The following is a 23,946-nucleotide window of genomic DNA, read 5'->3' on the forward strand; positions in this document are numbered from 1 at the left end:
ATAGAATCGCTGTGGATAGTAATTTCATGCTCAAGAATATAACAGTAGGGAGCTATTATCGACCACCTAACCAGGACAGTGATAGTGCTGATGAAATGCTAAGGGAGATTAGAGAGGCTATCAAAATAAAGAACTCGATAATAGTGGGGGATTTCAATTATCCCCATATTGACTGGGTACATGTTACCTCAGGACGAAATGCAGACACAAAATTTCTCAATACTATAAATGACTGTTTCTTGGAGCAGCTGGTACAGGAACCCACAATGGGAGAGGCAATTCTCGATTTAGTCCTGAGTAGAACACAGGATCTAGTCCAAGAGGCAACTATAATAGGACCGCTTGGAAATAGTGACCATAATATACAACATTTAACATTCCTGTGGTGGGAAGAACATCTCAACAGCCCAACACTGGCATTTAATTTCAGAAAGGGGAACTATGCAAAAATGAGTAGGTTAGTTAAACAGAAATTAAAAGGTATAGTGACTAGAGTGAAATCCCTGCAGGCTGCATAGACACTTTTCAAAGACACCATAATAGAGGTCCAACTTAAATGTATACCCAAAATTAAAAAACACGGTAAAAGAACTAAAAAAGAGCCACCGTGGCTTAACAACCATGTAAAAGAAGCAGTGAGAGATAAAAAGGCATCTTTTAAGAAGTGGAAGTCAAATCCTAGTTAGGTAAATAGAAAGGAGCATAAACACTGCCAAATTAAGTGTAAAAATGTAATCAGAAATGCCAAAAAGGAGTTTAAAGAACAGCTAGCCAAAATCTCAAAAGGTAATAACAAAATGTTTTTTAAGTACATCAGAAGCAGGAGGCCTGGTAAACAATCAGTGGGGCCCCTGGACGATCGAGATACAAAAGGAGCGCTTAAAGACGATAGTTATTGCGGAGAAACTAAATGGATTCTTTGCTTCAGTCTTCATGGCTGAGGATGTTAGTGAGATTCCCAAACCTGAGCCACCCTTTGTAGGTGACAAATCTGAGGAATTGAAGTGTCACTAGAGGAGGTTTTGGAATTAATTGATAAACTTAACAGTAACAAGTCACCGGGACCAGATGGCATTCACCAAGATTTCTGAAAGAACTCAAATATGAAATTGCGGAACTATTAACTATGATTTGTAACCTGTCCTTTAAATCGGACAGATTCTGTACCCAATGACTGGAAGATAGCTAATGTAACGCCAATATTTAAAAAGGATCTAGAAGTGAGCCCGGCAATTACAGTCCGATAAGTCTAACGTCAGTACCGGGCAAATGAGTTGAAACCATAGTAAAGAATAAAATTGTCAGACACATAGAAGAATGTAACTTGTTGGGCAAAAGTCAACATGGTGTAAAGGGAAATCATGTCTTACTAATCTATTAGAGTTCTTTGAAGGGGTCAACAAACATATGGACAAGGGGGATCCAGTGGACATAGTGTACTTAGATTTCCAGAAAGACTTTGACGAGGTTCCTCGCCAAAGGCTCTTACGTAAATTAGGTTGCCATGAGAACAGGGAAGATCCTTTCATGGATTGAGAACTGGTTAAAAGACAGGGAACAAAGGGTAGGAATAAATGATACATTTTCAGAATGGAGAGGGGTAACTAGTGGAATTCCCAAGGGTCAGTCCTAGGACCAATCCTATTCAATTTATTCATAAATGATCTGGAGAAAGGGGTAAACAGTGAGGTGTCAAAGTTTGCAGATGATACTAAACTGCTCAAGATAGTTTAGACCAAAGCAGACTGTGAAGAATTTCAAAAAGATCTCACAAAACAAAGTGATTGGGCAACAAAATGGCACATGAAATTTAATGCAGATAAATGTAAAGTAATGCACATTGGAAAAAATAACCCCAACTGTACATACAATATGATGGGAACTAATTTAGCTACAACTAATCAGGAAAGAGATCTTGGCGTCAACATGGATAGTTCTCTGAAGATGTCCACGCAGTGTGCAGCGGCAGTCAAAAAAAGCAAACAGGATGTTAGGAAACATTCAAAAAGGGATAGAGAATAAGACGGAGAATATCTTATTGCCCGTATATAAATCCATGGTACGCCCACATCTTGAATACTGCATACAGATGTGGTGTCCCCATCTCAAAAAAGATATACTGGCATTAGAAAAAATTCAGAAAAGGGCAACTAAAATGATTAGGGGTTTGGAACGGGTCCCATATGAGGAGAGATTAAAGAGGCTAGGACTTTTCAGCTTGGAAAAGAGGAGACTAAGGGGGGATATGATAGAGGTATATAAAATCATGAATGGTGTGGAGAAAGTAGATAAGGAAAAGTTATTTACTTGTTCCCATAATATAAGAACTAGGGGCCACCAAATGAACTTAATGGCAGCAGGTTTAAAACAAATAAAAGGAAGTTCTTCACACAGCACACAGTCAATCTGTGGAACTCCTTGTCTGAGGAGGTTGTGAAGGCTAGGACTATAACAGGGCTTAACCTCCATGAATTTATTTAGTTCTCTTTTAAGTCCATTAATGGCTATTAGCCAGGATAGGTAAGGAATGGTGTTCCTAGCCTGTTTGTCAGAGGGTGGAGATGGATGGCAGGAGACAGATCACTTGATCGTTACTTGTTAGGTTCAGTCCCTCTGGGGCACCTGGTATTGGCCACTGTCGGTAGACAGGATAGTGGGCTGGATGGACCTTTGATCTGACCCAATATTGCCGTTCATATGTTATCAATTATCTTTGAGAACTCATGGAGGATGGGTGAGGTCCCAGTGGACTGAAGACAGGTACTATGTTAGCCAGTCTTTAAAAATGGTAACAAAGGGGACCTGAGGAATTATAGACCAGTCAAATTAACTTCAGTACCCGGAAAGATACTGGAACAAATTAAACCAGGGGTCAGCAACCTTTCAGAAGCATTGTGCTGAGTCTTCATTTATTCACTTTAATTTAAGGTTTCACGTGCCGGTAATACATTTTAATGTTTTTTAGAAGGTCTCGCTTTATAAGTCTATATATTCTATAACTAAACTATTGTTGTATTGTAAAATAAACAAGGTTTTCAAAATGTTTAAGCTTCATTTAAAATTAAATTAAACTGTTGATCTTACGCCGCTGGCCCACTCAGCCCGCTGCTGGCCTGGGGTTCTGTTCACCTAGGCCGGCAGCGGGCTGAGTGGGACCTGCAGCCAGGACCCCGGCTGGCAAGGGTCCAGCAGCCAGAACCCCAGACTGGCAGTGGGCTGTGCGGGGCTGGTGGCCGGGACCCCAGCCCGGCAGTGGGCTGACTGGGTCAGCCCGCCGCTGCTCAGGGGTTCCATCCACCGGCTCCTGCCAGCCGGGATCCCGGCTGCCAGAGCCGCTCAGCCCGCTGCCGGTCTGGGGTCCCGGCCCTGCCCACATACAGTGGGTACCTACCTTCTCCCTGGTTCTGGCCCATTCTCTTCCTCTCTCTCTGAACTGAGCTGAGGGTGGGAGTGCACTGAGCTCAGGGCTGGGGGTGAAGGAGCAAGCTGGGGATTGAGGTGTAGGGTCTGGCCAGGAGCTAGAATGAGGGAGGGGGCTCAGGGTTGGGGCAGGAGGTTTGAGTGTGGAACGCTTACCTGGGCAGCTCCCATTTGCAGGTGGGAATGTGGGGGGGGGGGGGGGGACAGGAGCTCCCGTTTGGTGCTCAGGGTGGGGGTGGGGATGTGGGGGGTGCAAGAGTCAGGATGTGGGGGGTGCATGGGGTGTGGGGGGGCTGGGTATGTGGGGGGACAGAGTCAGGGCTGGAGTTGTGGGGGGAGTGAAGGAGTCAAGCAGAGGGGTGTGTGTGTGTGTGAAGGGGGTACAGGGCTCAGGGCAGGGGTCTGGGGGGTGTGCAGGGATCAGGGCAGAGGGCTGGGTGTGTGTGATGGGGGATCAGGGAATAGGGCTGGGTGTGTGTGCGGGGGGGGTCAGGGCAGAGGGCTGGGGGTGTGGGTTGGGGTCATAGGGTGCTCACGGCAGGGGGCTGAAGGGGATATGCCCATATTCCACCCCCACTTCCCCAAGGCCTTGACCCTGCTTCTTCTCTGCCTCTGCCGGGAGCAGCAAGCATGCTGACTCCACTCCTCCTCCACCCCCTTCCTCACAAGGGCCATCAACTGATCGGGAGGGACGGAGAGGAGGAGGAGGAGGGGCAGGAACCCAGCACACTGCGGGAAGAGCCAGGGGAGCCGGCAGGACCAAGCTTCTGCCCCTGCGGGAGGGGGTAGGGGGTCGGAGAAGAGCGGGCCGGGCTGGGCTGGGCAGGATTTTTAATGGTATGCTGCTGCCTGCTGGGACTCCGGCAGGTAGCAGCGTGCCATTAAATATCGGCACGCGTGCCATAGGTTGCCGACCCCTGTACTAAACTATCAGTTTGTAAGCACATAGTGGCATAGGGTTATAAATAGTAGCCAGTGTGGATTTGTCAAGAACAAAACGTGCCAAACCAACCTACCTTCATTCTTTGACAAGGTTACCGGTTTAGTGGATGGAGGGAAGCTGGAGACATGGTATATCTTGATTTTAGTTATGTTTTTGGTACAGTCCTACATGACAAGTCTCATAAGTAAACTAGGGAAACATATAGATAAAATTACTATAAGGTGGCTACACAACTGGTTGAAAGACTACTCTGAGTAATGTTCAATGGTTTGCTATCAAACTGGAGGGACATATCCAGTAGGATCTCACAGGGATATGTCCTGGGTCCAGTACTATTCGGTATTTCCATTGACTTGGATAATGGAGTGGAGAGTATGTTTATAAAATTTGAGGATGACACCAAGCTGTGAGAGGGTTGTAACACTTTGGAGGACAGGATTAGAATTCAAAATGATCTTGACAAATTGAAGAATTGGTCTGAAATCTACAAGATGAAATTCAATAAAAACAAGTGCAAAGTACTACACTTAGGAAGAAAAAATCAAATGCACAACTAAGAAATGGGGAATAACTGGCTAGGTGAGAATACTGCTAAAAGGGATCTGGAGGTTATAATGAATCACAAATGGAATATGAGTCAATAGTGTGATGCAGTTGTGAAAAAGGCTAATATCATTCTGGGGTGTGTTGAGTGGTAACAGCTAATTTTAGACTCCATCATTTTATATATATAGTTGGGATTATGTTTTCCAATGTGCATTACTTTGCATTTATCAGCATTGAATTTCATCTGCTATTCTGTTGCCCAGTCACCTCGTTTTGTGACATCTTTTTGTAGCTCTTAACAGTCTGCTTTGGACTTAACGATCTTGAGTAGTTTTGTATTATCTGCAAATTTTGCCATTTCACTGTTTATCCCCTTTTCTAGATCATTTATGAATATGTTGAATAGGACTGGTCCCCAGTACAGGCCCCTGGGGGACACCACTATTTACCTCTCTCCATTCCTAACGTTTGTTTCCTATCTTTTAACCAGTTACCAATCCATGAGAGGATCTTCCCTCTTATCCCATCACAGTTTACATTGCTTAAGAGCCTTTGATGAGGGACCTTGTCAAAAGCTTTCTGAAAGTCTAAGTACACTATATCCACTGGGTCCCCCTTGTCCACATGCTTGTTGACCCCTCAAAGAATTCTAGTAGATTGGTGAGGCATGATTTCCCTTTACAAAAAACATGTTGACTCTGCCCCAACAACTTGTGTTCATCTATGTGTCTGACAGTTCTGTTCTTTACTATAGAACATAATTTGCCTAGTACTGAAGTCAAGCTTGCTGGCCTGTAATTGCCGGGATCACCTCTGGAGCCATTTTTAAAAATTGGCATCAGCTTAGCTATCCTCCAGTCATTTTGTACAGAAGCTGATTTAAATGGTAGGTTACAATCCACAGTTAGTAGTTCTACAATTTCACATTTGAGTTCCTTCAGAACTCTTGGGTGAATACCATCTGGTCCTGGTGATTTACTACTGTTTAGTTTATCAGTTTGTTCGAAAACCTCCACCAATGACACCTCAGTCTGGGACAGTTCCTCAGATTTGTCACCTAAAAAGACGGGCTCAGGTTTGAGAATCTCCCTCACATCGTCAGCCATGAAGACAGATGCAAAGAATTCATTTATTTTCTCCATAATGGCCTTATCGTCCTTGAGTGTTCCTTTAGCCTCTCAATTGTCCAGTGGCCCCTCTGGTTGTTTAGCAGGCTTCCTGCTTGTGATGTACTTAAAAAGTTTTTTGCTATTACTTTCTGAGTCTTTGGCTAGCTTTTCTTCAAATTCTTTTTTGGCCTTCCTAATTGTATTTTTACACTTCATTTGCCAGAGTTTATGCTCCTTTCTATGTTCCTCTCTAGGATTTAACTTCCACTTTTTAAAGGATGCCTTTTTGCCTCTCAAAGCTTATTTTACTTTGTTGTTTACCTGCGGTGGGACTTTTTTTGGTTCTCTTACTATGTTTTTTTTAATTTGGGGTATATATTTAAGTCGAGCCTCTGTTAAAAAGTTTCCATGCAGCTTGCAGGAACTTCGCTTTTGGTGCTGTACCTTTTTAATTTCTGTTTAACTAACATCCTCATCTTTAAGAAGGATGTGGAGAAATTTGAGAGAGTCAAGAGGAAAGCAGCAAAAATGCTAAAAGGTTTAGTAAAATCTTACCTATGTGGGAGGGTTAAAAAAGCTGGCCTCAAGAAACTGACTACTGGGGTGACCTTAAGTCTTCAAATATATGAAGGGCTGTTATAAAGAGGACTGTGATCAATTGTTCTCTGAAGGTAGAACAAGAAGTAATTGGCTTAATCTGAAGCAAAGATTTGTTAGATATTCGTGAAAACTGTCTAACTATACAGGTAGTTAAATTCTGGAATAGGCTTCCAAGAGAGGTTGTGGAATCCCGGTTGTGACAGATATGGCAAATTTCCTGAAATGCCCCTTCGAGATCTTGAATTAAATTTGTGTTTTTGAGGTCCATTGTGTTAAATGTATTATTGTGGGCTGGGATTGTATGTAATGTGACAGATATGAGACCTGAGGGTTCAAAGTACTTTATTAGACATTGTGCCAGACAAGCATGGACTTCAGGAACAAAAAGTGTTTAGTGGTTTTCCTGGGGAATGTTTATGGGGAGGTAAATGCAAATTCCCCATCTCCAGTTATGCAAAAATTTAGCCTTTTGAGGTTATGCACTGAGGAGTGTGTCATTGTCTGCTGATCATGTTATATGAGGCCAAGATCAAAGGCCCAAGCTGTAAAAAGAAAAGACTGAATTACTCATGGTTGTTCTGGTTCTGAATCTGAGATAGTTATGAACATATAATCACGGGGAAAACCCAGTTGTGGATTTTAAAAGATTGATACCTGCAGGGTCCAAAGTTGGAGTTGGGGGTGACCTCTGGTAAGCTTTTTAACATGTGTGTGTGTGTGTTCTTGTATTGTTTTTAATGTTTTCTCTGTAATGCTTTCACCTGAAGAATATATGTGGTTGGTTATAAAGAGCTGTGTGGTAACTTGTAACTGCTGGCAATTACCCTGTTTCTAGCCTAAGGAGAGAAAGCATGATGCTGGCCTGTTTAGGCAGTCTGGCTTGCTGGGGATACCACAGTATAGGCAGAGAACATTTCAGCCTGGAAAAACCCTGGTCGGGGGGAGGGAAGAGTCGGTGTTTTCGAGGGACCAGGGTGCGGGAATACAAATGTAATTGACCTAAACTGTCACACCGGTCATTGGAAGTTTTTAAAAACAGGTTAGACAAACACCTGTTAGAGATCGTCCAACTACACTTAGACCTGCCTTAGCACAAGGGACTGGACTAAATGACCTCTCGAGGTCCCTTCCTGACCTACATTTCTATGATTCCAGGGTAATGGAGTGGCTAACGTACAACTTGATTAATAAAGCATTAATGCCAGTCAATGTGGGTTTATGGAAAATAAATCCTGTCAAATTAACTTTGTATCTTTTTTTTGATGAGATTACAGGTTTAATTGATAAATGTAATAGTGATGATGATACTTAAACTTTCTCCTTCGAGTGTCCTCTGCATATTCCTACTCATGGGGTGCTCCAACTGGTGCAGCCTGAATGGTAAAATTTTACTAGCAGTGTGCCCTTTTTAAGGAAGTTATGGTCTCCATTTCCATCAGAGCTGTGAATGGATTGGGGCCAGAAGAGAGATGCATATCACAGATTATAATATTTTTTTCTAGTTCTAATCGGTTCAATGCAGCCTCACTGGACCCGCAGACACAGAAATATTTCCAGTCGGAACCATCACTGGGGTGGTTCTTCGAGCAGTGTCCTTATGGGTGTTCCACTGTAGGTATATCTGCGCCCCTGTGCCTCTAACCAGGGATTTTAGTTAGCAGTGTCCGTTCAGCTGCACTCTCCCTCCCTCATGGTCTGCCTCAAGGCTATCTAGCACTATGCAGGCCAGGGCCGGCTTTAGGAAGTGCGGGGCCCAATTCGAACAGTTTCAACGGGGCCCCAGGAGGGATGACTAAAAAAAAAGCCACTTAAAAAGAACCCTTTCATTTCTTCCATGTATTATTTACTTTCCATGACTATATAAATAATAACAAAATTATATATTACATACATTGCGTCATATATTAATTAGCTGATTTTCACTTTCATATTAGGAAAATAATTCATGTTTTGATAGCTGTACAACTGATTTTCTTCAATAATGTTTATTTTATTAAAATTTATAAAATATTTCCTTATTAATATAAAATTGTGCCCTCCTCTCTCCCCCCCCCCCCCCCCCCAGCGCCTCCCGGGCCACGGAAACAAACCCTGCTTCCCCAGTGCTGCCCAGCCGAAACAGCTGTGGGCCGAAAATACCGAGTGAGCCGATGATACCGCAAGAGTTCTGGCACTGGGCTCTGTGTACCACCAATATCTTAGTCAGCACCACCCTTACCCACTGATGATAGTGACCAGGACGATGTCATTTCCCTGGCCTCTCATTGTGTCCAGAGCCCCTGAACTAGTGGAGGAGGAAGCTTTGAAAGAAGGGCTTGAAGGGGAAGCTACTCCTCCAGCAAATTTTGCCTCATCTTCACCAGATGAGGCTGTAATTGCCTCCACCTCCATCATCACTAGTTGATGATTTTAAGAACTTTCAGGATCTTACCAAGGGGGTGGCGGATAAACTGCAAATTCACCTGCAGGAAATGACAGACACGCATCACAAGCTGGTGGATATTCTGCATACTTTCTCCTCATCCAGAATTGCCCTCCCAATTAATTAGGCGATTCTAGATGCTGCTAAAATCATCTGGCAGACACCAGCCTCGTTAACACCAACCTGCAAGAGAGCCGACAAGAGAGCCGACAAGAGAGCCGACATCCCTCCCAAGGAGGCAGACTTTTTGTTTCAAAATATGCAACCCAACTCAATTGTAGTGGATGCGTTTAATGCACGTGGCAAACAAAATCATGCCAAGTCAACCCCAAGTCAATCAGATTGGAAGAGACTAGATCTCTTTGGGAGGAAGGTGTATTTGTCGGTGACATTGCAGTTTAGAGTCACGAACTACCAATCTGTAATGGCCAAATATGATTTTATTAATTAAGGTAAACTCAATGCGTTTGTGGAGCATCTATCAGAGGTGCAAAAGAAGCCATTTCAGGCCATTGTCAGAGATGGCCAATTAGTACCCAGAACTGCACAACAGACGGCACTGGACGCAGCCAATACACCTTTCAGGGTAGCCCAAAGAGCTGTAGATGACAGTGGAACATCTCCCATTTGAAGGGCTCAAGCTTTTCACAGATAAGACGGATTCCTCTCTCCAAAACCTGAAGGATTCCCAGGCCACATTATGCTCCCTGGGAATCTACACTGCAGAACAAAAGAAAAGATACAGCTCTCAACCACAGCACAGGTCACGACCTCCTCAGTACCCACCATCACATCGTAATTACAAACCGCAGTGCAAAAGCAGAAGCAGTCAGCACTCCAATCTGCGTCCTTGCACTTTTGATGGGTTCATTGCAGGTCCGAATAGGTATTCCTTGCAACATCAGCTGCCTTCTATGCACCTGTCAAATCCCTTCAGAAGTCATCTGGCACTCTTTCACAAAGTAGAGGGAATATCACCACCAACAGATGGATCTTGGAGATTATTTTGAAGGGGCTATGCCATTCAGTTCACATCCCATCCCACGAGGAGAGTGCCAGAGCTCCCTCCCTCTGCACGGAAGCACTCAAACTTTGGTGCATCGGTCACAATGTGCTCATCTCAGCTTCCACCTACCAGGGTTGCAGAATGTGACCGCTAACAGTCTGTTGGAACGCAAATGGGAACTGAACTCAGAGGTGATTTGTGACATTCACCCTTTGGGGAACCCCAACTACAGATCTCTTTGCTACATACAAAAGTCGATCTGCAAAGCACCCTAAATCTTTTTGCAGATGCCTATTACAGCCTGGGTGTCTGTCTCAACATCGGGAAAACCAAGGTACTCTATCAGCCCTCACCTGCACAAACTACTCTTGGTACTCCACAAATCACCATCAGCAGAGATCCATTTTCCATACCATGGCAGCCATCTCTCACAAACAGCCAGCAATGGCACAGAAATTGAATACAGGATCTGCTGTGCCAGCACATCCTTTGGAAGATTACTCAAGCGAGTCTTCAATTATAGAGATCTGAAAACAGACACCAAAATCTTTGTTTACAAGGCAGTTGTCATCCCCACCCTTCTCTATGGATGTGAGACATGGGTAATCTACAGATGACATCTCAAGCGGCAGGAGTGGTTCCAGCAGTGCTGCCATAGGCTACGTCTACACAATGGGGGGGATCGATTTCAGATATGCAAATTCAGCTACACGAATAGCGTAGCTGAATTCGACGTATCTGATCCGACATACCCCGCTGTGAGGATGGCGGCAAATCGACCGCCGCGGCTCCCCCATCGATGGCGCTTGCTTCTACCTGGGCTGGTGGAGTATGTACGTCGATTCGGGGATCAATTATCGCGTCCCGACAAGATGCAATAAATCGATCCCCGAGAAATCGATTTTCTACCGCCGATCCGGGCGGGTAGTGAAGACCAGCCGTTAGGAAGATTCTCAGGATCAGCTGGGAAGACCAACGCACTAACATCAGTGTTCTCTCTGCAGCCAACATTAGTAGCGTTAGAAGTGCAGGTCATGAAGCCCCATCTCTGCTGAGCTGGCCACTGTGTATGTATGCCTGACACTCGCCTCCTGAAGCAAGTACTCGTCTCTCAGTTAAGTCAGGGAAGAAGGGCTTGCAAAGGGCAGCGGAAGCACTTCAAAGACATACTGAAAGTACACCTTCAAAATAGAGGCGTCACCCCCAACAAACTGGGAGGACTTGGCACGGAACAGAACACAGTGGCTCCACACTATACACCAATTCCCTTAGCAGACACCATCTTTGTATCGAGGGATAGCCGAAGAAGAAGAGTCTCCTGCCACTCCTCTCATCCGCACTTCGGTATTTATTTCCAGTATGGATCTCAATTGTATCGCCCCTCTGACCACCAGCTCCTTAGTATGGGCAGGTGTGGTACCAACCTCCAGGGCCCTTCTCACCCTCTCAGTGGCTTTACTGTGACCCATGGCAGGCACATAGATACAGTTCCTTCCATGGCTCTAGCTTGGCTTATCAGGAGCCAGTGAGACGCCTCCCTGCTGCTGCTGCATCGAAGGCCATTCAAGCCCCCCGAACAGTTAGGAGAGGTACAGGAGGCTGAAGTTGAGGAGGAGATTACCCCCCAGACTAGTCTAGTGATGTCCCCTCCTCTGTCATTGGCAGACAACTTTGAGCTTTTCCAGGAGCTAGCTCAGAGGGTGGCAGATGTGTTACAACTACCATTACAAGAGTTGAATGAGACACACCATAAACTTTTTTGGACATTCTACACTCCTCTGTCTTGTTCAGAGTGGCCGTCCCTATTAACAAGGCCCTCCTAAACCCTGCCAAACTCGTATGGCAGATCCCGGCATCAGTTCCACCAACATGCAAGCAAGCCAATAAAAAATACTGTGTGCCAGCAAAGGACACGGAATTCCTCTTCTCCCACCTGCCCCCTAATTTGAACACTGTGGACGCGGTGAACTTGAGGCCGTCAACATCATCTGAAATCCTCCCCTGTGGAAGCACCTTGACCTTTTGGGGAGAAAAATGTAGTCGTCAACCACTCTGCAGTTCCATATCACAAACTATCAGGCCTTAACAGCAAATAAGATTACATTAACTGCTCAAAACTCCATTCCTTTATTGAGCAGATCTCAAATTCTCACAAGGGCCAATTCAAAGCCATCCTTAACGGAGGCCAACTGGTGGCAAAGACATTACTCCAGTCTGCACTTGATGCAGCTGACACGGCAGCATGTTCCATCTCCACTGCAATCATGGTGAGACAAGCCTCTTGGCTGCACTTACTGGTTTCTGCAAAGAGGTGCAAACAACTGTGGAGGACCTTCCCTTGGAAGGCACAAAACTCTTTGCGGAAAAGACGGCTGTTTTCCTTTACACTTTAAAAGACTCCATGACTACTCTTCAATTGCTAAGAATCTATGCATCTGGGCAGAAGAGAAAGTACAGTCCTCAGCCTTTGTTCAGGGCCCACTTGTCATGGTATTCATCCCAACGTCTGTATGAAACTCCCCCTCCCCAAAAATCCAGGTTCTCCAAATGGAAATTTTCAGGCCCTCAACCTACTTCTTCACAGCCTTCCACCTCAAAACAACAGTTTTGATGAGTTGGTCGAGGTGCCCTCAGACCACTCTCTGCAATACCATTCAATGCTGGAAAACCCCGTTCATCCGTATGGATGTGTCTCACCCCATTCCACAGCACTTGGGAATTTATGTACCACTCAGCACCTTTCCCCGTCAGTCTTCAGGGACCCTTCTCACAAGAGCCTATTACGTCAAGAGATAAATAGTCTCCTTAGCGCAGGAGCCATAGAACCAACACATCTAAGAGAAAAAGGCTTTTACTCTCGTTACTTCCTGATACTCAAGAAAAAAGGAGGCTGGAGACCCATACTAGACCTCAGAGCACTCAAAAGTTCAAGATAGTCACTTTGGCAACTATTAGATTTTCAGTGTTAGAAAAAGGAGACTGGTTTTTGGCCCTCGACCTCCAAGATGTGTACTTCCACATTTCAATCATACCATGTCACAGAAGATACTTCAGATTCACCTGAGGCCAGGACCACTACCAGTACAGAATATTCACCTTTTCACCTCTTTTCAGCCCCCAGAGTATTCTCCAGGGTCCTCTCTGTGGTGGTAGCCAACATACGTTCCCAGGGCATTATGATCTCCCCTTACCTCCTCCGGACATGTTCCTTCGTCAAAGCCCAGTGAATTACCTGTACCACTCTGGATCTATTCAAGAATCTGGGCCTACAAATCAATGCACAAAAATCAACATTAATACCAGTACAGAGACTAGAATTCAGAGGAGCCAACCTCGACTCTGTCTGAGTGAAAATGCTCCTCCCACAATACAGATTCCTCAGTCCCTCCATGCTTATAAAGGCAGTACAATCCAGCCCTCAAATATCGGCCAGATACTGCCTTCAGCTTCTGGGGCACATGGCCGGGGGCACATCGGTGATAGCTCATGCCAGACTTTGCATGAGATCCTTCCAATCATGGTTCAGCTTGGTTTACAGACTGAACAAAGACAACCTAGACAAATTGCTATTGATGCCCACCAAAATCAAGCAGTCCTTGAATTGGTAGTGTGACAAAGTCCCGAGTCTGTATTGGTGGGTCCCGCGCTTCTGGGCAGTTTCAGTGGCCTCAGAAACTCGATAAGGCCCCAGTGTGACCTCCCTTTCTCAGTGTAGCGGCAAGAGTCACAGCCTATTGAATTACTTTCATCACCGGCCAGTATGACAGATGGGAAGGGGGAACACCCCACAGTCTCTGTTGCTCCGTAGAGCTCAGTAGGCGCAGTTCGGTCTCCTGCCTGGACCGAGTCCTGCTTCCCTTCTCCAGGGGATCTCTGTAGAGTATGGGGGGGGGGGGGGGGTCGGGGAACCCGGGCCCGCCCTCTACTCCAGGTTCCAGCCCAAGGATCCTAATGCTAGCAGCTGTTGATGGCTTTCCCTTCACCACTGACACTGCTTTGATTCCGTGGGCCACTTCCCCCATGGTCCCCTTTTCCTAGCTTCACCCTTACCTCAGGATTCAGCAATGCTTCCTCTCCTCCAGCTCCTTTCACTTCAGCCCCCTGGGGGACACTGGAAGGAGAGCTTTTAAACAGTATAAGTGGGACCTTGATTGGTTCCATCTGTCTCCATTAGCCTAACGGCCTTAACTGGTTAATTGGCATCAGGTGTCTTAATTGGCCTGGAGTAGCCTTTGTTTGGCTATCCAGGGAACAAGGACCTGCTTATTCTGAAGGCTGATATACCTGCCTTCCAGCACTCTCTTATAGTCTTCTGGTCTGAATCGGTCACATATCCCTCCCCGCTCAACACCAAGGGGTTGGGCAAATTTGGGTCATCATGCAATGCAATGCCGTGGCGACTTCCAGCTCTGGAACTGGAAGGGTTGGAGGGATAAGAACCATCTGGTCACCCTCGCGTTTTTTTCCTTGTTCTGCTGCATCCACTGAAGAGGAGCATGGTTGGTCACAAGAACGAACTGCCTCCCTAGCAGGTAATATCGTATTGTTTCCATGGCCCATTTAACGGCGAGGCATTCCCTCTCCACCACTGCATATTTCTGTTCCCTTGGGAGGAGTTTCCTACTGAGGTAGAGGATTGGGTGTTGTTCTTCTCCGACCATCTGGGATAGGACAGCCCCCAGTCCTACTTCGGATGCTTCTGTCTGCAGGATGAATCCCTTAGTGAAATCTGGGACTATGAGTACAGGGTCACTGCAGAGGGCTGTCTGCATATCTGTAAATGCCCTCTCTGCTGCGTCAATCCATGGTACTATCTCAGGTCCCCGAGCTTTTATTAGATCCGTCAGGGCACTTGCCCTGGTGGCGAAATGGGGGATAAAGCATCGATAGTACCCCCCACTACCTCCAAAAATGCCCGGACTTCTTTCCTGCGAACCGGTTGGGGCCAGTTTTGGATGGCCTCTAGTTTGAGTTGGGGTTTTACTACGCCTCGTTCCACAATGTAGCCCAGATATTTAGCCTCTGTTAACCCTATGGCGCATTTGGTGGGGTTTGCAGTAAGGCCAGCATGCCTAAGGGTATCTAGGACAGCTTCCACCTTCTCCAGGTGGGTTTCCCAGTCCAAAGTATGAATAACCACATCGTCCAGGTAGGGGGCCTCATAACTGTCATGGGGGCGCAATAGCTTATCCATGAGGTGCTGAAAGGTAGCTGGGGCCCCATGCAGACCGAACAGGAGGACTGTGTATTGAAAGAGACCCTCCAGCGTGGAGAGAGCAGTCTTCTCTTTTTTTGCATCTTCAGCAAGGGGAATCTGCCAATACCCTTTAGTTAAGTCTAGAGTTGCCAGGAACTGGGCATTTCCTAATTGGTCGTCTAACTTGTCTATGCGGGGGATAGGGTATGCAGCAAACTGGGACACCTCATTCAGCCGACAGAAGTCATTGCAGAACCTCGTGGAGCCATCTGGTTTGGGTACTAGCACGATCGGGCTAGACCACTGACTGTAAGACTCTTTGATTACTCCTAAAACTCCAGCATTTTCTTTACTTCTGCTCTGATTTCTTCTCTTTTGGCTGCTGGCACCCGGTAGGGCCTCATCGTTACCTTGGCCCCTGGCCAAGAGATATACCACCACATCATTTGTAATGATGTGGTGGTATATCTCAGTTGTTCAACTTGGCCAAGACGAGAGTACATCTTGGTTCCGGTTGATCATCTTGGTTACCTCCTCTCTGGGCTGGTGTTAAATCGGGAGATACCCTCACCAGCTCGGGGGTTTTGTTCTCTTGTGGTGGGTCCTTTTGGACGACTACACACACTTCTTGGATATGCCAGGGTTTTAGAAGGTAAACGTGATACATTTGTTCTGGTTTTCTACGTCCTGATTGTCGTACCTTGTAATTTACCTCTCCTATAGGTTCAACTACTTCATAGGGCCCCTGTCACTGGGCCAAGAGTTTACTCTCTGCTGTGGGTAGTAACACCATTACTCGGTCTCCTGGTTGGAACTGCCGTACCTTTGCTTGGCGGTTGTAGTGAGTTTGCTGGGCTTTTTGGCCTTCTCCAGGTGCTCCCACACTATGGGGGTGACTCGGGTTATACGGTCTCTCATTTGCAATACATGTTCAACTATATTCTTCCCCATATTGGGCTCCTGTTCCCAAATCTCCTGGCTATGGTGACCATATAATAGCTCAAAAGGAGAGAATCCAGTGCAGGTTTGGGGAACTTCACGGATGGTGAACATAAGGTAGGGCAACAGGGTATCCCAGTCTTTTCCATCCCTACTTACCACCTTTCTTATCATGGCTTTGAGGGTCCGGTTGAATCTCTCTACCAGACTGTGTGCGGGTGGTAAACAGAAGTTAGCAGGATCTGGACATGGAGCAGAGAGCAGAGGTCCCTATCAGTTTAGACATAAAAAGAGTTCCTTGGTCCTGTAGAATCACAAAATCCCTCATGATGACAAATGTGATACTCCGCGACATATTCCGACAATGAGGGACGCCCATTATAGACTCGTTCGCTATTTATCAGAACAAGAAATGTCCACAGTACTGCTCCAGAGCGAGCACTGGCCAGCACTCTTTTGGGGGATGCTCTCCTCCTCTAATGAGACAAGGGCCTTCTTTACACCTTTCCCCCATTTCCTCTATTGCTGAAAGTCCTGTTGAAAGTAAAAAGAGAAAAAGCAAACATCATACTTATGGGTCCCATCTGGCCCAGATAGGTGTGGTACCCTTACCTGTCACAACTGGCACTTTGTCCACCGATTACTCTTCCAACCATTCCTTACCTCCTCTCACAGAATGAGAGATGCACTTTACATCCCAGCCTGCAGATACTACGGCTCAAAGCCTTCGTGGTTCCAGCACATAGAAATAACATGCTCTGAAGAGGTACAGGAAATGTTATTACACAGCAGGAAAGGGACTACCCATCGTATTTACCTACGGAAGTGGACCAGATTTCAGATCTGGTGCTAGTCCAAAAGAGTCGTCCCAGATACTGCCTCTCTACCTGTAGTCCTAGACTATTTGCTGAATCTCAAGAAACTGTTATCTCACTAAAAGTACACTTATCAGCAATAGTGACCTTCCACCGGCAGGTAGAAGGGTACTCAATTTTTTCCCACCTGACTATGAAGAGGTTTCTCAAAGGCATAGTGAACCTCTTTCCCCAATCCAGGCTTCCTACTCCACAATGGGATCTCAACTTAGTATTAAAAGGACTGACTAAACCACCCTTTGAATCCCTGGCCATTTGTTCCTTAACCCACCTTTCCATTAAAACTGTGTCCTGATTGCCATTACCTCAGCAAGAAGGATAGTGGAGATAGCAGCCCTGATGGTGCATCCCCCAAGATGGCTTCCACATTTCACATGAACCTACTCATTCACATTCTAGCATATTATTCCAAGCCTCACCATGATAAAAAGGAAGCCATCTTCCATGTGCTTGATATAAGGAGAGCCTTGGCCTTTTATTTGAAAATCTCAGACACTTTCTCTCTATTGCGGACAGGTTTAGGGGCACAGCTATTTCTGCCAAAATACTATCTAAATGGGTCTCAAACTGTATCAAACTCTTACGAGACTCGCAGTTTAGCATCCCCATCCACAAGCTCCAGTGCAGGATATTGTCCACCTACAGTGGAGCACCCACTTAAAGAAGAGGAGGAAGTTACTCACCTTGTGCAGTAACGATGGTTCTTCAAGGTGTGTCCCCCTGTGGGTGCTCCATGACCCACCCACCTTCCCTCTACTTGGAAGTTCTCATCATACGCTGTGCGGTAGAGAAGGAACTGGGGCAGGTTTGCCCGTGCAGCGTGGGTTAGTTTCTTGGAAGAGCATGGTGGGGACAGTGGATGTGCGAGCTGAACGGACACTGCTACCAAAATTCTCTGGTCAGGAGTGCAGGGACGCTGACACACCCTACAGTGGAGCACCCATAGGGGGACACATCTCGAAGAACCATCATTACTACACAAGGTGAGAAACTTTCTCTTCCTTAAGAGCATTGGGAATCTCTTCCCGCATGTAAGACCATCTGCTCTGACCTGGGACCTTAACCTAGTTCTCAGAGCTTTGACTAGACCTCCCTTTGAGTCCATGGCAACTTGCTCCCTCTTACACCTGTCCATGAAGACAGCATTTCTAATTCTCGCCCACCCCCCTTTTTTAAAGACACAGTAATCCTGAAGCTTCATCCCAAGTTTCTCCCTAAAGTTGCCTCCACCTTCCATATGAATCAACAGCACCCTCTCCGTTTTCCCCCCAAAACCACATTGTGACAACAGCGAGACGATTCTGCATATGCTAGATGTTAGAAGAGCACTAGCATTCTACTTGGACAGAACTAAGGACATTAGGAAATCCCCTAAGCTCTTCCTTTTATTTGCGGAAAGCTCCAAAGGCTCTGCAATATTGGCTCAAAGACTATGCAAATGGGTCTCGAGTTGCATTAATCTCTGTTAGCAAGGATGCAACCTGTTGCCTCTGTCTGGAGTCTGTACGCACTCCACAAGGTCAATTTCTACCACGGTCGCATTCCTCAAAGGTGTCCCTATCTTGGAAATCTGCAGAGCAGCGACTTGGGCCTTTGCCTACACTTTCACAGATGGTTATGCAATCACTGGAGATTCGGCTTCCAATGCCATCTTCGGCTCCCCAGTACTTTTCTGTAGTAACAGACTCCATTCCTAAGTCCCAGCCCTCCACGGGCAATACTGCTGTGAAGTCACCTACAGTGGAGCACGCATAGGGACACTACTTGAAGAAGACGACAACGATGACGAAGTTACCTTGTGCAGTAACGATGATTCTTCGAGATATGTTCGCCTGTGGGTGCTCCACAACCCACCTTTTTACCTTCTACTTCAGAGTTCTCAATGTGGGACTCTGCATAGAGAAGGAACTGCGGAGAGTTTTAGACAGAAGGAATTTAGTCTGAAGGAATGAATGTTGCTAAGCAACAGCTGAGAGCACCTTTTGACTCCTCAGATACTTAAGCAAGATCAGTAGCTTTGGCTTTCTCACAAAGGAGACTCACATGGTTAAGATTGGTGTGACTCCCTCGTGACAGAAAAGAGGATCATAGAATCATAGACTTTAAGGTCAGAAGGGACTATTATGATCGTCTAGTCTGACCTGCACGAAGCAGGCCACAGAATCTCACCCACCCACTCCTGTATCAAACCCCTAACCTATGTCTGAGCTATTGAAGTCCTCAAATCGTGGTTTAAAGACTTCAAGGTGCAGAGAATCCTCCAGCAAGTGACCCGTGCCCCATGTTGCAGAGGAAGGTGAAAAACCCCCCAGGGCTTCTGCCAATCTGCCCTGGAGAAAAATTCCTTCTCGACCCCAAATATGGCGATCACCTAAACCCTGAGCATGTGGGCAAGACTCACCAGGCAGACACCCAGGAAAGAATTCTCTGTAGTAACTCAGATCCCACCCCATCTAACATTCCATCACAGGCCATTGGGCATATTTACCGCTAATAGTCAAAGATCAATTAATTGCCAAAATTAGGCTATCCCATCATACCATCCCCTCCATAAACTTATCAAGCTTAGTCTTGAAGCCAGATATGTCTTTTGTCCTCACTGCTCCCCTTGGAAGGCTGTTCCAGAACTTCACTCCTCTGATGGTTAGAAACCTTGGTCTAATTTCAAGTCTAAACTTCCTGATGGCCAGTTTATATCCATTTGTTCTTGTGTCCACATTGGTACTGAGCTTAAATAATTCCTCTCTCTGCCTGGTATTTATCCCTCTGATATATTTATAGAGAGCAATCATATCTCCCCTCAGCCTTCTTTTGGTTAGTCTGAACAAGCCAAGCTCTTTGAGTCTCCTTTCATAAGACAGGTTTTCCATTCCTTGGGTCATCCCAGTAGCCCTTCTCTGTACCTGTTCCAGTTTGAATTCATCCTTCTTAAATATGGGAGACCAGAACTGCACACACTATTCCAGATGAGGTCTCACCAGTGCCTTGTATAACGGTACTAACACCTCCTTATCTCTACTGGAAATACCTCGCCTGATGCATCCCAAGACCGCATTAGCTGTTTTTACGGCTATCACATTGGCGGCTCATAGTCATCCTCTGATCAACCAATACTCTGAGGTCCTTCTCCTCCTCCGTTACTTTCAAATGATACGTCCCCAGCTTCCATTTGAAGGAGATGGTCTGTTTAGTATTCAAACTGATGAGATGCTGAAGAAGTATAAATATAAGATCTGCTACTAGATCTTTAGGTTTCTTTAATACAAGGAAGAGGCCATATTCAACAAGTATTAAAGAGCATACTCAACTTAGTCTCCTTCAGTTCATTACAATTATCAGAGACGGGCATGTCATTTCCAACCTCAACATTACACCCCAAAATGCCAACTACAACAGAGGAAGAAAATCAAACCTCACACTAATAAAAGGAAAGTGTTTTGTCTTTATCTTCTACAGTTCCTCCAAGATATCCAGATTTGACATAAGGACATGGTTCTTCAAGTCAATCTATTTGCACATTTTGTCCATAGTTTTGAAACTGGTTGTCCTGTTTTTATTACCAATGGGAGTTAAGAACATCAGACAGATGGATTTTAAAAGTTATTTCATGTGTTTTATACAATACAATTCAATTCAACGTCATTAATATGGTGGATAGACAAAATGCAATGAAAGGCACACTTGCAATCACCATAAAACATCTGTAATACTGATCAAGAATGCATCTGTCTTAGAATGGGGAGCACATCTGAACAACAAATTGTTGGTCAAAGATCACTGTCACCAAAGGAAAGGAAATTACACATCAGTATTTTAAAACAGAGCAATCAAACTAGCTCTAAGATCTTTTTAACCTCAACTCAAATACAAAACAATTTAGATTGTAACAGAGAATATGGCAGTGATATATTATTTAAACAAGGGGGACTCACTCGGTGAATTTATGCAGGGAGACCAAGAGTCTTTGGAACTATTATATAGAACATGAATTTTATCTAGTAGTAATTCACATAATGGGGGGACAGGACCCTCTTGCAGATCATCTAGGCAGGTCCTCAGGTCAGATGCACGAATTGTCTTTGAAGGATGGAAGTGGTGAATCACCTCTTCAGTTTATGGAGGAACCCAATAATAGACCTGTTTGCATCCAGCAACAACAGGAAATGCCAGAGATATTGTTCCAGGGCACGCAAAGAAAAGGAATCCGTATTGGATGCTTTTCTAATACACTGGGGTTGGGGTCTAATGTATGCTTTTCCTCCATTTCCCCTTATTTGGAGAATAAGATAAAACCGGACAACGCCAGGGTGATTTTAATAACACCAGCATGGCTCAGACAACAGTGGTATCTGGATTTGATGCATCTGTCAAAAGGATTAGTGGAACCTCTACCACAGACACTGGTCTTGTCATAACAAACAAGAAAGGTCTGTCATTTGGACCTTAGGTACCTTCACTTGACTGCATGGGGAATAGACCTTTAGAAGTACAGAATGTACTGTTATACCTTAGAAATGAACCCAATTAAAGTGCTATAGTCTTAAATGGAAAAGGATTTTGTTGTGGATTGCCATGTATAATGCAGCTCCTTATATGGCACTCATTCCAAATCAAGACTCAGGAGGGTATCCTGTTATCAGAAATTTGTGTATGTAACTTCCCCCTGTATCCTGGGCTCTATCCTGTGTCTGTTACATTGTTGTGCTTTACATATTACATACACATGGGGGGGGGGGGAGGGATAGCTCAGTGGTTTGAGCATTGGCCTGGGGTTGTGAGTTCAATCCTTGAGGGGGCCACTTGGGGATCTGGGGCAAAATCAGTACTTGGTCCTGCTAGTGAAGGCAGGGGGCTGGACTTGATGACCTTTCAAGGTCCCTTCCAGTTCTAGGAGATGGGATATCTCCATTAATTAATTAACATTCACTCTTTGCCCTTTATATTTCTTACCTTATCTTCAAATACTAATAAATGTGTGTTTATAGATTCATAGGTTTTAAGGCCAGAAAAGGACCATTATTATCATCTAGTCCAAGCTACTGATTAGCGTAAGCCAAAGAATTTCACCTAGTAAATCCTTCATTAAGCTTAAATGTTGTGGTTAAACTACATCATGTTTTAGGAAAGATGTCCAAACTTTATTCAATCACTTAGAGCCTTAACCTGCTACATCTCCAGACAAGTTGTTGAATTGGTTAATGACCCTAAGCATTAAATATTTGCACCTTATCTCTAGCCTCAATTTATCTAGCTTTAGCTTTCAGCCAGTTCCTGTTATACTATTTATATAAATTTACTTTATTGGCAATAAGATGTCTAAATTCTGTTGTAAGAAGTTTATAAGTAGGAACTCTTTTTCTTGTGTATAGATCGCTCAGTCATTGGTGTTCCTGCTGCTTGCTACACTCTTCAGTGCGGTGACTGGCCTACCATGGAGTCTATATAATACCTTTGTCATAGAGGAGAAACATGGCTTCAATCAGCAGGTACTGTGAAATATACCTCTACGGAAATAGCTTTCCAAATTAAAGTTAGTTTATAGAAAATGCCAGGTGGACAAATATCTGTAAATACCTCCTATTTGCCAGTAGTATTTCTTTTACCACATGCAATGTGACATTAATGTTTCTGTGAGAACCTAAATCTCTGAATGTTTTGACCATGATTCATAGATATGCCAGTTTCTGCTTTCCCTTATATCATCAGATCACTTTCTGTTCCAGACCACGAATTCTTAGTACTTAGCTCTTTCTGCAGCTGCCCTCGCACAAACATCACACCAGCACCCACGAATGGATCAGTCATGTCTTATGTCAAGTTGTTCAGGGAAGATGGTGGCAGCTGTTGCAGCAAAGAGAAGAAGAAATATATACCCTCGTTGTGGAGCCAAGAATCTCTCCTGCCTCCTTGCTTCCATTGTCAGTTAGGTCTTGTCTCTGCCTCCTACAGCCTGGTTCCCCTTACCAGTCCCATGTTGAAGAGGTCTAATGAATGTTCCTTTGCCAGGCTGCTGCCTACCCCTCCCCAGAAGCACTTCTGACACCCAAGTCCAGGCGCTGCATGTAGTTGATTGAGTGGGGTTGAGAGCACCATCTCTGGTTTACCTCCTTAATCTGCCTCATGAATTCCGCCTTCTGCTAAACCAGAAGGGTCATCTTTTGATTCTCACCTCCTACAAACTACTCACTTGTCTTGTTCCAGCAGCTTCAATTTCCTTAACTTGCCCCTTCCCCATCTCCTTTGTAGGTCTCCCTCCTACACTGGCAGGACCTTTCTCTTCAGAGAGCTTCCCCTTCTCAATTATTGCCTTAACTCTTGCTCAGCTAGGGGTACCTCCTCAGGGTAAATCAGACCTGGTTTCTTCCTTCCTCCCTGGCCCTCATTCTTTCCAGTTCTTCTGAAGAAAGGGTTTGCTTCTGTGAGTGGGAAACATTCCTATCCAGATCATAATAGGCAATTTATTTCTGTGGACTTTGAAGCCTTGGCTGTAACTGTCTGCACCACACTATATCTCTCCAGGGAGGGACTGTAGGGCCCAGAGCCCACCACAAAGTTCCAGTTTAACACAGGCTGAAAGTTGGGAAATCAATCCTTTCTCATATTGTAGAGAATTTATCTGCTTCATCTGCAAGAGCACAGTACCAGATGCCCTGGGATTTTCTCATTTCTATTTGCAGTTTCCCAGGAGCCAGGAGGACTGAGTCGAAGCTAGACCTAAAGTAACTGAACTAGACTGTTTTGCCTCCATCAACCTACAGGTGACTCACAAATGAAAAATAACTGAGGCTTTTTTACTATGATGTATAAAGAAGGCCTGAAAATTTTCCTCCCATCTACTCTCTGCTCCCCCACACTCAGCTCCCCAAAATCTTCTTGGTTTCACACATTA

General features: G+C 45.1%; 1 protein-coding gene across 2 annotated transcripts in view; it reads left to right on the forward strand.

The window, feature by feature from the left end:
- Window positions 1-23,946, forward strand: part of ZMPSTE24 (zinc metallopeptidase STE24) — a 99,821-nt gene that overhangs the window by 16,497 nt on the left and 59,378 nt on the right. For both annotated transcript variants that reach the window (XR_008443094.1, XM_054011790.1), the window contains exon 4: window positions 22,427-22,543. Coding sequence is in view for 1 of the 2 variants with exons in the window: in XM_054011790.1 (XP_053867765.1) it covers window positions 22,427-22,543 (117 nt within the window). In the remaining variant the exon portion in view is untranslated. The remainder of the gene's footprint in view (window positions 1-22,426; window positions 22,544-23,946) is intronic.

The sequence above is a fragment of the Malaclemys terrapin genome, chromosome 22, assembly GCF_027887155.1.
Source record: "Malaclemys terrapin pileata isolate rMalTer1 chromosome 22, rMalTer1.hap1, whole genome shotgun sequence".
In the NCBI taxonomy this organism is placed as follows: Eukaryota; Metazoa; Chordata; order Testudines; family Emydidae; genus Malaclemys; species Malaclemys terrapin.